General features: G+C 45.4%; 1 protein-coding gene across 1 annotated transcript; it reads left to right on the top strand.

The window, feature by feature from the left end:
* Window positions 1-4271: 4271 nt before the first annotated feature.
* paxbp1 (PAX3 and PAX7 binding protein 1) lies at window positions 4272-12908 on the top strand. Its single transcript, XM_027016134.3, has 18 exons — window positions 4272-4710; window positions 5019-5144; window positions 5241-5426; window positions 5521-5739; window positions 6082-6182; window positions 6331-6551; window positions 7227-7416; window positions 8211-8334; window positions 9006-9108; window positions 9245-9360; window positions 9757-9956; window positions 10196-10343; window positions 10435-10556; window positions 10753-10829; window positions 10959-11025; window positions 11237-11383; window positions 11505-11659; window positions 11982-12908. The coding sequence occupies exons 1-18, from the start codon at window positions 4413-4415 to the stop codon at window positions 12097-12099; spliced, it is 2718 nt and encodes a 905-aa protein (XP_026871935.2). The 5' UTR covers window positions 4272-4412; the 3' UTR covers window positions 12100-12908.
* The last annotated feature ends 97 nt before the right edge of the window (window positions 12909-13005 follow it).

The raw sequence follows: 13005 nt of genomic DNA, 5'->3' as shown, positions 1-13005 counted from the left end.
CATCTCCTATCTGCTAAATCTGCCTGTTTAAAATGTTTTAGTGACTTTGGGTATGACCACAAATCTCCCTAGCCCCAACAAACATATTTCTAGGGTCTGGGGTCCACTGATTAAAGCTGTTACTGCCAGATGCCATCTGTGCTGAAGAGTAGACCTCTGCCAACCTGGCTGCTTCTTCTGCTGTTTTAGGGTCATGGTCTTTGATCTACATTGCTGTGTCTGAGCTCATGAACCAATCCAGAACAATGAGTTCTGATATTTGCTGGATTGTATGGTCCTTTGATTTAACCCAGTTTGCAAACAGTTCTTTCAGTCTCACATACAGCTCCCATGGCATTTCATCAGGCAGAATGAGTTGCCCACAAACTTTGACTGTAAGACTCTGCATTGATCTCATATTTCATTAAAATTATTTCCTTGCCCTTTTTGTAGTTTCTCATGCATGTAATGTCCATCATAACACAAGTACTCCAGGCCTTCCCTGTCAGAAGGGAAACCAGTCACATATCCCAGTTTTTCTCTGACCAATGGCATACCAATGCAATTCTTTTGGAATTTCTTAAAAACAACAACCTCAGATTACCTTCTTTAATTTTCAATAATCTGATAATAAATTTTAATTATTAGACATTGCAACACAAACTATAACACGAAAATAACCACCGGCTTTCCCATCCCCCGTCTCTCCCAGCCACACAACAAAGGATCCCACATATGGCAGGAAAACAAACACAACAATCCCATCAACCCCCAGCAGATAGGTCCTTTAACTCCAGCCCTCTGAACAGGTAAGTAAAAAACTTTTCCATACCATCGCAATTCAAATGCATGCATTAAATCCTGCACACTGCCTTAAAAATTATCCTTACCTCCAGTTGGCTTTCTGAACAATGTAATAAAATTAATGGAGGTTTCATTAATTTTCGCAGACTTTGTGGGTGTATGTTTGTCAACACCTGCAGCAATCAATCATCAGTGGTGCTGCACTGTTATGACCTCGTCTAGGCAATGGGGCCACAAAAAGAGGAGTGAGATGAGCCACTAACAAATGTATGTGGAAAAAAATGAAAACCATAGGGAACCACAGAGATTCAATTCATGCCTGTGTATTGTACACAGCTGGTGCAATTATCTTCAGGAGTGACCCAGGCCAAAGCAACAACAACAAGAAAAACCCCACAGTAGAAACAAAAACATACTGAGCAGGTCTATAGGTCTACCCAGAGAAAGAAACAAACATAGGATTACACTAATTCCCAAAATGCCAAACCCAACAAAAATGGCAACCACTCTGTACCACCAGTACACAAAACCAAACACACTACATACAAGTATTACAAGGGAAAAGAAAACTCAGTGTCCAGGTGGGAAGCAAAGACACACAACAGATTTCCAACCTTCTAGCAATTTCAATTTCTCTCTCTCTCTCTCTCTCTCTCTCTCTCTCTCTCTCTCTCTCTCTCTCTCTCTCTCTCTCTCTCTCTCTCTCTCTCTCTCTCCAGGGAGGGGCTGGCCTGGAGGCTAGAGCGGAATAGAGTGGAGTCCTAGGGTTGGAGGAGAGCATCCTGGTGGAGAGGATCCGGCACAGGATCAGGCACACACTAACCACAAACTACACAATCATATGGACACTGAACCACACACTTCACACTCTATGGACATGGAACCACCCACTTCACACTTATATGGACTCAGGACCACAGACGTCACACTCATGTGGACACAGAACCACACACTTCCCACTCATATGGACATAGGACCATACACTTCACACTCATATGGACCCACAACCACACACAATGTGAAGTAAATAATTAAACAACAAGTACAATCATTACAATTGCTGAGGCTTGGAGAAAAGAAGATCTGAATGAAAAACGGTCCTATAAGGTCCAGAATGCAGCAGCACGACTGGTCTTCAATCTTCTGAATTTCACACGTTACTCCACTGCTGCGCTCCCATCATTGGCTTCGAGCAGCTGCATGGATCAGATTTAAAACCTTGTTGCTTGCCTACAAAGCCAAAAATGGACCAGCCCCTTCATACATGAGGTCAATGGGCAAAGCCTGATCTGTACCTCAAGTACTTTGAACCTCAAGTATGGCTCGGCTAGAAATACCTTGCTTCAGGTCTCATGGAAGCATCGAGACTTTTTTTTTTTCTATGTTCTGTCCTGGCTCCAAGATGGTGGGATGAACTCCCACTTGCTGTCCAGACAGCAGAGTCCCTTGCAGTCTTCAAACTCAGACTGAAGACCCATCTATTCATGGAATATTTAAAGGACAACTGAGCCAGCTTATTGTTATTTGTTTTTGTTATTTGTTATTATTGTTTACTTATTGTTTATTGCACTTATCATTGTTTAAGATAGACCTTATGTATTTTGTACTTCTAGGTATCAGCATTGATCCCTGCATTTCTACAGTATTATAGTTCATTGGTATGTTGGACTCTAACCTACTGTATTGTACTAGGATGTATTCTTTGAGTAAATGACAAAGCACATTTGTAAGTCCCTCTGGATAAGAGTGTCTGCTAAAAGCCATAAATGTAAATGTAAAAGGACTGAATAGCAAATAGCTGCATGCTTACATGCAACTTAAGTTATTATAATATAAACGGTTGACTAGACAGTATATCACCCCAACTAAAAGTCAATACTTCAATCTGAATATTCCAGATACATGTAGTAAATGTATTTAATTGTGTAGAGGAACATTCAGTGACTGCATGTGGGAATGATCAAAAATGCTGAGCCTTTGGGAAAAGGTGCTGGAGGGGATTGGTCAGGTTACACAGGGCAATAAGATTTTAATTGTAATTTTTATTGTTTCAAAAACTGAAGTAGATGGATCGTATAGTACTTTTTCTGCTGAATTTGAATCTGTTTTTAGAATTGTTCTATCATTCACAGCTTCCCTGAGGACTGAGAGATGATGGCAATGTGTTCGGAGAACTCACAGGCCTGTTGCAAATGAAACTATCAGCTTAACTGAATCAATGCTTTCCTCAGCTCCCTGGAGCATCTGTGCTATGAAGCAATGGACCTCAGCTCCCTAGAGCATCTGTGCTATGAAATTCTAGTTAGAAAAAGTATGCTGCAGTTAAAATGCGCTACCTGAAAATAAAATGGCTGTATTGTTTTAATGTTATATATTTTATTTGTACATAGCATTATACAGGAAACAATCTTACTTCATATAAACATATAACCTGAGTGTAGAATAAATGCAACAGCACAGTGCAGCATGAGACAGAAAATTGAAGATCCAGGAAATTTCTAGCACTGGATGTCCACTTGCTTGGTTTAAAAAAAAATACTGGAGCATGATTGGTCGAAAAATGTGGTCCCTCTAATTATTTGGAACATGTTCGTTCATCTTGGCTCTAGCTGAAGTTTTGGGACAAGCATTGCATTGTGTTGCACTGAGCTGATGTGAAACATGAGAGACAGAGTTAGGACGCTGAGAGCAGGAGTGGATTGTATGCAAGTTTGAGTTTTGAAAGGAAGGGGAAATGTTGAGCAGGTTTTGAATAGGAAGAGCTGTGCTGAGTAGGTATATGGTTTTCAAGTTTTTAATTAAACTGTACTGTTGTGCTGGGAAAATATGAAGACCTTTGCCTGCTCACTCAGTACTGAAAATCACACTGAAGTACATTATCTGCACATTCAGAGCACTTGTTTCTTCTTAGTTCTTAATATTCCCTTAATAACAATGGATAATAATCTTCTTTGAAACATTTTGGCACAAAAATAACTCCAGAATATGGCAGTGCATTCTGAAATATTCACCTTCAAATTTAAGTTTAAAAACACTAATTAATGGTGTATTTAGTATTGCATTTCTCACATGAGTGTGCCTTATTTTAAGACATAATTCAAATTCAAATGCAAAATGTATTTTCATTTGCATTTTTGCATTTTCAAAGAGCTGGACCCCAGTGGTCAGGAAATGCAACTGCTAATGGAAGACTATTTTATTTTTTAATACATCAGAGCCATACCATTAAGACAATGAAAATGAAATGTCAAAAGGACTTTGCTTTTTAACTCTGACGGTCATTGTACACAAAAAAGTAAATGAACATTTCATTTGAATTTGAATGTTTTAAAAAATGCACATTCACGTGGAAATACAATTGTAAATACACAATCTAATTAGCATTTTCAAAGTAATCAAAAATTAAAAATTAAAAAGCCCGGAATATGCTCCTATACTTTTCGCCAGATGGCAGCAGCTCCCCAATGATTCGCAACCCGGTGACGACGACGAAGAAGAAGAAGAAGCGGCGCTCCAGCAAACGGGAAAATGGTAGACTTACGGGGAATGTTTGACTCGTCTTTGGCGCTTAGTAAAAACCGTCTACATTAGTTTGCGTCTTACTTCGTTGTGTTTGTGGCCGAATCGCAATGTTTAAGAAAGCAAAAAGATGCAATTTTAGACGACGAAATGATTCTGATGACGAAGAAAAGGAAGAGGTTCAAAATCAGCAGCAGCAGCAGCCGCAGCCGCAGCCATGCGGGCCTGGACTGGAAGATCCGGACGTGTCCGGCGCCGATGCTGCTCCTGGCCTCGGAGCCAGCGTGCTCAGCAATCATGGGAACGGTCTTCAGCCTGGCCTCGCCAAGCCCCCCAAAGAGAGGAAAAAGAAGAAGGAGGGCCGAGAAGAGCCCAAGGCTAGCCTGCTCAGTTTCAACGACGACGAAGGTAGACTGCGTGCTAGCGTTAGCTTAGCCGAATAAGCCACCTAGCAGGCCAGCCAGCGTCTGGTATCTTAGATCTTACATGGCCGTTATTCAACTTATCGTGTCTGTTTTGACAAGCAGAAGGTTTCTAGGTAGTTTTGCTGAGTGTACGATTGTTGTTTACCAATTCCTTGCTATTAATATGATCTTATGTTTTATCCAGTGCGCTTACCAACAGTTGTTGGTTATTGTTTCTTTTAGATGTACAGCAGGCAGATGTTTCGTTCTGTGTCATTTCTGTTCAGTGAAACTTTTGCTTTCTTATTCCAGAGGACTCTGAAGTTTTCAGAGTGAAGAAGTCCAACCATAGTAAGAAGATCGTTAAGCAGCTCAAGAAGGAATACCGAGAGGAAAAGACCAGCTATGTCGTGCAGGATACGAGTTCACGTGTCGACGGTGTGCCACGCCAGGAAAATTGTCTCGCTTGGTTCGATGTGCTCGTCGAAATCGCGCGTTACAGTACTAGAGTGTGCTTTGTCCTCCTGTCTTTAGGAAGGCCTACCCTGTCTGGTGTGGCCGGCAAAGACGAGGTGGTGGACAGCAGAGGCAGTAGCGAGCAGGGTGAGGTTGAGATGGAGGTGGACAGCATCGATGAACAGGAGGAAGACGGCGAAGCCAAGTCGAGCGGCGGAGGGGCCTTCACCCAGACGCTGTCTGCTCTCAGTTCCCTCAGGCCAGGTCTGTTTGCTTGCGCAATTCTGCAACAAGGGCAGGCGGACTTCGCTCTCAGTCTGTAGGCATTTGACAGCGCTCCCCTCCACCCTTCCTCCAGGCGAGATTCCAGATGCAGCTTTCATCCATGCTGCCCGCAAGCGCCGGCAGATGGCTCGCGAGCTCGGTGGGGACACCCCCCTGGTGGAGACGGAGGCGCAGAACAAGCGCCTCGTCCGGGAAGACGAGCAGGGCGGCAGCGATGACGAAGATGAGAAGAGGATCGTCTTCAGCGGCGTCCGGCAGAAGAGCCAGCGGCAGAAGATAGCTGAGGAGATCGGTGAGCGCGTGCGGTAATGCGGTCGCAGATAGATTGAATGTGTTGGCTGCTGTGATGGGTCAGTGAGAGGATGTGCTGGTGCATTGAGCCTATCAAATCTTTGCTTAACTGTATTCAATCAGCGTGCATGTGTGGTTTGGTCTTTGACTTGAGGACTACTGTCTTGCTTTGGGTAGCTCCATCACAAACAAAAATAATGTAGACATGAGAATAAGTGGTTGAAGAGATTGGTCATTTGTGAATATAGAGTGTTAAGGATTGGGTGTGTGTGTGTGTGTGTGGGTGTGTGTGTGTGTGTGTGTGTGTGTGTGCGTGCGTGCATGCATGCATGTGTAAATGCAGGCATCGAGGGCAGTGATGATGAGGCTTTGGATACTGGCCAGGATGAAGAAGTCAGTCGTTGGGAGCAGGAGCAGATCAGGAAGGGCATTAGCATTCCTCAGGTGAGCTCACCTCCTTTCTCTTCCATCCAGTGACACCGTTTTCACAAATGAACGTCCACTTGGGTAGGATAACATTCTGTAGCTTCGATCCCCTACGGTCCTCACAGCAATTAACCTGACTGCGTAATCTCCATTTCTTTGTCCATAGGTCCAAACCAATCAGCCAGAGGACGCAAACACGTACTACCAAGGTGGCTATGAGGCCCAGCCATATGGCGCATCCTATGGTATGCCTTATGCATATGCCCCGGTGGGGGCAGACGGCGAGGGCAGGCCGGTGAAGGCCGAGAGCTCAGTGACCCACCCGGTCCCCAGCACCAGCCTTACGCCTATCACTACGGCTCTGGTAAAGAAACGGCTCACGGACAGGTAGGCTCCGAGTGGCACTCTCCCACCCCCCACCCACCCCTGGCACAGGCACCCTTGCTGAGGGATGGTGGCATGTCCCTGATGTGCTGAATGCTTTTGTGCTTTAAGACTGCCATTGATGCACATTGTTGAGCCTGTCGTTCACGTGATGCAGTGTAGACTTCGAGTTCTGATGGGATGGAGGTTAATTCTAGTTATTCTTGTTGTCAGATTCAAAATGGATCGTGCTCTCTGCATTTCTGGGGCTTCCTCCCCGATAGTTCTTCATTTAGTGGGACAATAGATTTGGTGTCGGAGCTGTTCTTATTCATAACGCCTCTACGTTTCTACCACGTCTGTCAGCTCAGTGCTAGAGTCTTCTCACAGCAGTCTTTATTTAGACCAGTCATGCCCAACCCTGCTCCTGAAATACTGCAAGCCTGCACATGGTAGTTCAAACACTTGTATAACACACGCACACACCAAACTTAGCAAGGTCTTCATGCACATCCAACCATTTGAGGCCGCTGCATTAGACCAGGATTTGGAGCCAGACCTGTCCAGCGGGCAGATCTACTGGAGCAGGGTCAGATACACCCAACAGAGACTTGTTGGAAGAACGTAAGCAGCAGCAGCACAGGCGCGTCTGGGGCTGCTCCCGTGGGCGGGTGCTGATGGGCCTCTCCTGTGTGCCAGGCTGAGCTCTATGCGCCAGGGCCGTGATGCCAGCGCCCGGCGCTACGAGCAGATCCAGCAGGAGCTGCAGGAATCCACCAGGAGCATCACCAGCCTGGAGGACTCCTCCCTGCATACCGCCGAGCAGTACAAATTCTTGCAAGAAATGCGAGGGTATGTCCGAGACTTGCTTGAGTGTTTCAGTGAAAAGGTAAGAAAAAACTCCAAACGGCCACCATTCTTTTCACTGCGTTGGCGTGACTGCTGGTTTTTGATTTGATGTGCTGCTGATGTAACGTTTGTTTGCCTTTTGGTGGGATTTTTAGCTCTGGGAGTATTTAGGAAGTTTTATTTCTGTTCATGTAGTTACTCTGAAATATCATGTTTGAGTAACTAAAGCAAAGTGTCTAAGAGTTGACTTTCATAGAGGAGTTGTGAATTTAAACCAGTGCTGTCGTTTAGCTAACCCTTGAACTGCCCATGTTCTTTGCCAGTGTGATGGTAACCTGCATTTCCTTTACTGCAGCGAATTAGACCGTGGTGCAGTGAAGACCCCTCTTCCCACAGCGGGCTAGCTTGTAACATGCTTTTAATGGCATATCTTTAGTTCCAGCTATAAAGAGGGCACCTCAGGACCCGTTTTTGGCAACTCGTGCCTTTGCTGGGGCAATCTACAGCCATAAATGCATTCAGATGGCAGGTTGTCTGTCATCAAAATGTTCATCGGCCAGTTTTTACTTACAAAACCAGATACAAGTTAAGAAGCCTATTTGATCAGGTTAAATGATGAGCTGACTATAGTTGTGCTTTTTTGTGCCCCAGCAGAACGCACTGAGGCCAAGATCCACCACCTCTCTCTCTCTCTCTCTCTCTCTCTCTCTCTCTCTCTCTCTCTCTCTCTCTCGTGCGCTCTCTCTCTCTCTCTCTCTCTCTCTCTCTCTCTCTCGCTCACTCTCCCACGCTTCATTTGGAAGCACCCGTCACAGAACACATCGTATCTTTCAGGTGTCGGCGGTTCTGGAGCTGGAGGCTGCCATGCACCAGTTACTAAGGCAACGGGCGGTGCGGCGCGTCCAGAGAAGACAGGATGATATTAAAGATGAATCGGCGGAGTTTTCAAGCCTTTCAAGTCAGTCCATCTTGAAGGTTTTTATTATTTATTTGAATGGCCTCATTATTTTTTTTAACCCCTCACCTCCCCTTTCATGCAATAGTGCCCCCAGACAGTCCTGGCTGCTGTAGTCTGGACTTGCTGTACTGTTGCAGTCAGCCTCCTGGCACAGATAAACATGTGCTTCTTTTAGCGGGGAGGATGGCTTAACTCATCTACCCTCTACAACTCAATAACGGGCACAGTTACTGGTTTGCCCCTTGTGCGTGTGTGAATAAGAGAGACTGACCACTATGTTCTAAAATCAGAATGTATTCAGTTCTTTTGTGAAAAATCACTGAACCAGTGTGACACTGTCATATCTGAATCGTTGCTAAGGTGCGACATCAGTAAGTATGAATCAGTCAGTGGAATTAACTTCCCCACTAATACAGATTACATAAGTGCATGAACACCATCTCCAGACATTTTAAAGATAATGTGCGATGTTTTAGTTGTTGACATTTATCATTATAAAGACGTGACCTCATAAATGGGACATTGTTATACCTGTGCGTTATAATAATTCATAATCATAATGAAGATTGTGTTTAGCTCAGTGCTAAGCCTCTAGTTCATTCAGGGCGCTGTTGTTATGATGGAGAGCTCGTTCGAGCCGGAACACTGACGCAGTTCCTGTCTGTCTGCAGGTAAAGCTGTCATGGCCCCTAATCTGGACCCCTTCGGCCGAGATCGCGCGGCCTATCAGGAGCTTAGCAGGCAGAGGAGGGTAGCAGAACGAGAAGCCCGCAGGTAAAGTGCCCTGGGACCCTTCCAAAACCGCTCACCCTTAGACTTCTTAGGGCGTATGTTAGCCTGAATGACCGTCACGCTTCGTAGAATGGCAGGTTCGAGCGTGTGTGTGAGTGTGTGTTTCGTTACATTGCAGGGCCCGCCGCAGACAGGCTCGAGAGCAGAGTGGGAAGAGAGTGGAGCACAAGGAGGGACTGTCCAGCGATGACGAGGAAACCTCCACAGATATAACTAGCTTCAACCTAGAGAGAGGTGACTGTGTGCAAGTGGACTTTCTTGTTGCAGCTGAAGTGTTCTGTCTATTGAAAGGTTTTGATTCATGTTTTGAGTGTTTTAGCTTCAGTAGTACAGTTATCCTTTTCTGAAGTCTGAATATTTTAAATTGAATGTTTGTGAATTAAAAACATCCGTTTATGGGAAATCCAATAAAAATGAGAAACCTTTTTTTTTTTCCTTTGGAATACTAAACTACAGCCTAGAGAAAGAGGTTCCCAGTTGTTTGTAGCTCCCCAGTCAACAATCAGCAGATGTTGTGTACTTGATGCATCATAGATGTCTGAAACGCCCTGGGTGCCTTGGTGACAGCTGCTTCTATTCCTCGTACTACCTCCCAAATGTCTTCTTTCCACTTGCTCCTCCCCCTACCAGATCGCATTTTAAAAGAATCGAAAAAGGTGTTTGAAGACGTTGTGGAGGATTTCCATTCCTTAGACTGCATCAAGTCGCGGTTTGAGGTGTGGAGGAAGCTTTACTTTACGTGTTACCGAGACGCTTACATTGGCCTTTGCCTGCCCAAACTCTTCAATCCTCTGATCCGGCTGCAACTCATCCCCTGGTCCCCTCTGGAGGTACAAGACTCTTTTACTGTACCACCTTTCAGCCGAGATGCACAGATCCACCAGACAGTCCACAGTTTTGAGCCAACTTGGCTTTCAGTACACCTCTACTAGATATTCAGGGGTCCTGATTTGCTTGGTGCAGTTGTGTTGGGAGCTGTAAATCAGTGGGGTCGATTAGTGAGTCTGTGGTGTGTTTAATGAATGGAATGTCAGAGGCAGGAGATCACAGTGTGGTGTGCCATCTCTAGGAGGACTGCCCAAACTTTGAGTACATGCTGTGGTTCGAGTCACTGCTATTCTACGGTTACGAGGAGGAGAGCAGTGAGCACCCCGAGGACATAGACGCTGGCCTGCTGCCCGCCATCGTCGAGCGGGTGATCCTCCCCAAGCTCGCAGGTCAGTTGGGTCACACTGCAGGATTGAGCTGCAATCGAGGCAGGCTGAGCCCCGCCTTCTCCCCCTGACGGCAGCGTGCGTTTCTCCGCAGTGCTGGCGGAACAAGTGTGGGACCCCCTGTCGCAGAGCGATACGAACAGGCTGGTGGCCTTCATGCGTCGTCTCATAAAGGGCTACCCCACCGTGCTGCATGGGGAAAACCGCAACATGCAGGTGAGGGCGCAGCTTCGCAGCCAGCCGCTCATGATGCCTGTCGTTATCGGGAGTGTGTTTGTTGGTTTAGCAGGTCTGAGACACACCTCCAACGCGAGCGCAGCGCTGTACCAGGATCTGATTAAATTCCAAATGCTACAATGCCCATGTGTGCAGCAAGTGATTAGATGCTAAAGTTTGTGTTGCCGGTTTGCAGGAACTGCTGAGGACCGTCGTCATGCGCACACGCCGCACGCTGGATGACGACGTGTTCATGCCGCTGTTTCCAAAAAAGTATGTCTTGTCTACCCATGGTTTTCTGTTTTTTTTTTCAAAAGAATTTGACTCTGATGTGCTTACAGGTCTTAAACAGATTTGATTTAATTAATTAACTTATTTTTACATAAATTTGCTTCCCTTCAGCATCATGGAAAACAAGAACTCTGGCCCATATCTGTTTTCCCAGAGGCAGTTCTGGTCTTGTGTGAAGGTAAGGGGAATCCACACAGTTTAGCTCTCATCGATGCGTTATAGCTGCATTTGATGTCATTCCCTTTATCTTCTGCCTTGCACCATAATGTGTCCATTTACCTTTGCATCTATACGTTGAACATACCCTCTCGTAGATGTGCCACAGAGTTTTTGACTGAACCCAGAATTCCCCCCCCCCCCCTTTTTTTTTTTGTTTTCCCTCTGTGCAGTTGTTGGGGAACATCCTGCAGTGGGATGGCATCCTGTCTCAGGGTGCTCTGAAGGAGCTCGCCGTTGACAGTACGCTGAATCGCTACATCCTGTCCGTGCTCCAGACGGCTGATGTCGGAGAGGACAGCGTGGAGAAGTGCCGAAGGGTATGAGCCTCATGCATGCAGTAGACCCTGCTCGGACACTACTGTGACATTCTAGCTGCTGGTGACCGTAGTTGAGCTGAATCCAGTTCCTAAAAGGATGTGTGCTTGCTGCTGCCCTCAGGTGGTGGAGTGCTTCCCTGTGCACTGGTTCAGCAGTCTCAAGGGTCAGCAGACCTTGCCGCAGCTGGAAAATCTTTGTCGATTCATGAAGCACTTGGCTGCCTCCCTGTACCGCAGCAGTCTGGCAGCTTCTGACATCGACAAAAGGAATGCCAGGTATCAATTATTTTGACCCATACCTCAACTCGTTTAGTCTGCGATTCTTAGGCTGTGGTTACACTGCTGTCCTGAAGTAACTCAGATCTGACGTGCACCACGTTACAAAATGCCCGTTTGATGGTTGGTGGATTGCGAACAAGCATCACGTTATAGAACTGTTATGTTTTAAAAGTAAATCAATGTTAGAATCGCAACATTGGCGAACTCTGGACATTTATTTTGGTGACCTGGACCATTCCGTGAATGTTTGGTGTGTGTCCTGAAGGTGACCCCGAGAGCCATAGGCCTGACGACCCTATGCTTGCTGTCTCCTATGCAGGGAACACATCAAGGAGGTGGTGAAACTCCTGGGCCGCCTTAACGCTCTTGATCACGTGATTGACGTTGCATCAGAGCATGGAATTAAAGACATTAAAACGCTCCTGGAGAGTAAATGAGAGACGACATCTGGGCAGCCAGGACTCGGAAGCGCATCTCTAACTCTGTCTGGTGCACTCTGTATATATTGTGGATATTGTACATGTTGATCAGCTAGTTTTCTTTCTTTCTTTTTTTTATACTCCCCTTCTGAGGTGCCCTGGTTTTCAAATTTATGTACAGATGTAAAATCTCCATTGGGTTGCGATTATGGTGGTGTTGGACTGTAACCGGCAATGGATTGTTTACAGTGGATTGCCAAACTGGGAGCTGCACAAATTCTGGAGGGAAATTGCATAGATCTTAATCTGAGAAACCGCGCACAAGAGGGCACGTTTGGAGTGATTTGTACTAAGATCTCAGCAGGGTACCATTCCAGAAGGCTGGTTCACTGTGAAGAAACTCATTCTGATTTGATGGTGGGTTCCAATGGTGTCTTTAAGAGATCTTTTAAAAGCTTTGTTCGAAATGCATTTGTTCACCGCAGAGCTCATTTTGTCTGCAGCTCTGGCGCATTTCCTTCCCTCCTTGCAGCGCCGTTGTGGAGATTTCTTCCATTTAAATGACACACAGTTTAATATTTTAGTGGTCAGTGACTGCAACAGCTTTTTAAACATCATTGAAGTGTAGACTCCATCTGTCGAAGTATAAATTGTCCCTGCCTGTCTGCAGAAATAGCACTTGCTTCTATTACTTGTCATACGTCTTAAACGGACATGACTGCCTGTTTACAATAACAGGTGTGCGTTTTTATTTGACGTTTTGACCCACATTGTGTTTTATTAACCTGAATAAAAGTGTCACAGTGGAAGCTTCAGCTGAATCCAAACACATTGCATTTAGTGGAATTGTTTGTGTGATTGTTTTAAATTTGGTTGTGGTAACATTCAAAAAAGTTTTTTTACATTTTTTTAAATTTACAGTTA

Source organism: Electrophorus electricus, chromosome 19 (assembly GCF_041902795.1).
Source record: "Electrophorus electricus isolate QZ-2024a chromosome 19, ASM4190279v1, whole genome shotgun sequence".
NCBI classification, from domain to species: Eukaryota; Metazoa; Chordata; class Actinopteri; order Gymnotiformes; family Gymnotidae; genus Electrophorus; species Electrophorus electricus.
This window is presented reverse-complemented; position numbering and strand designations above follow the sequence as displayed.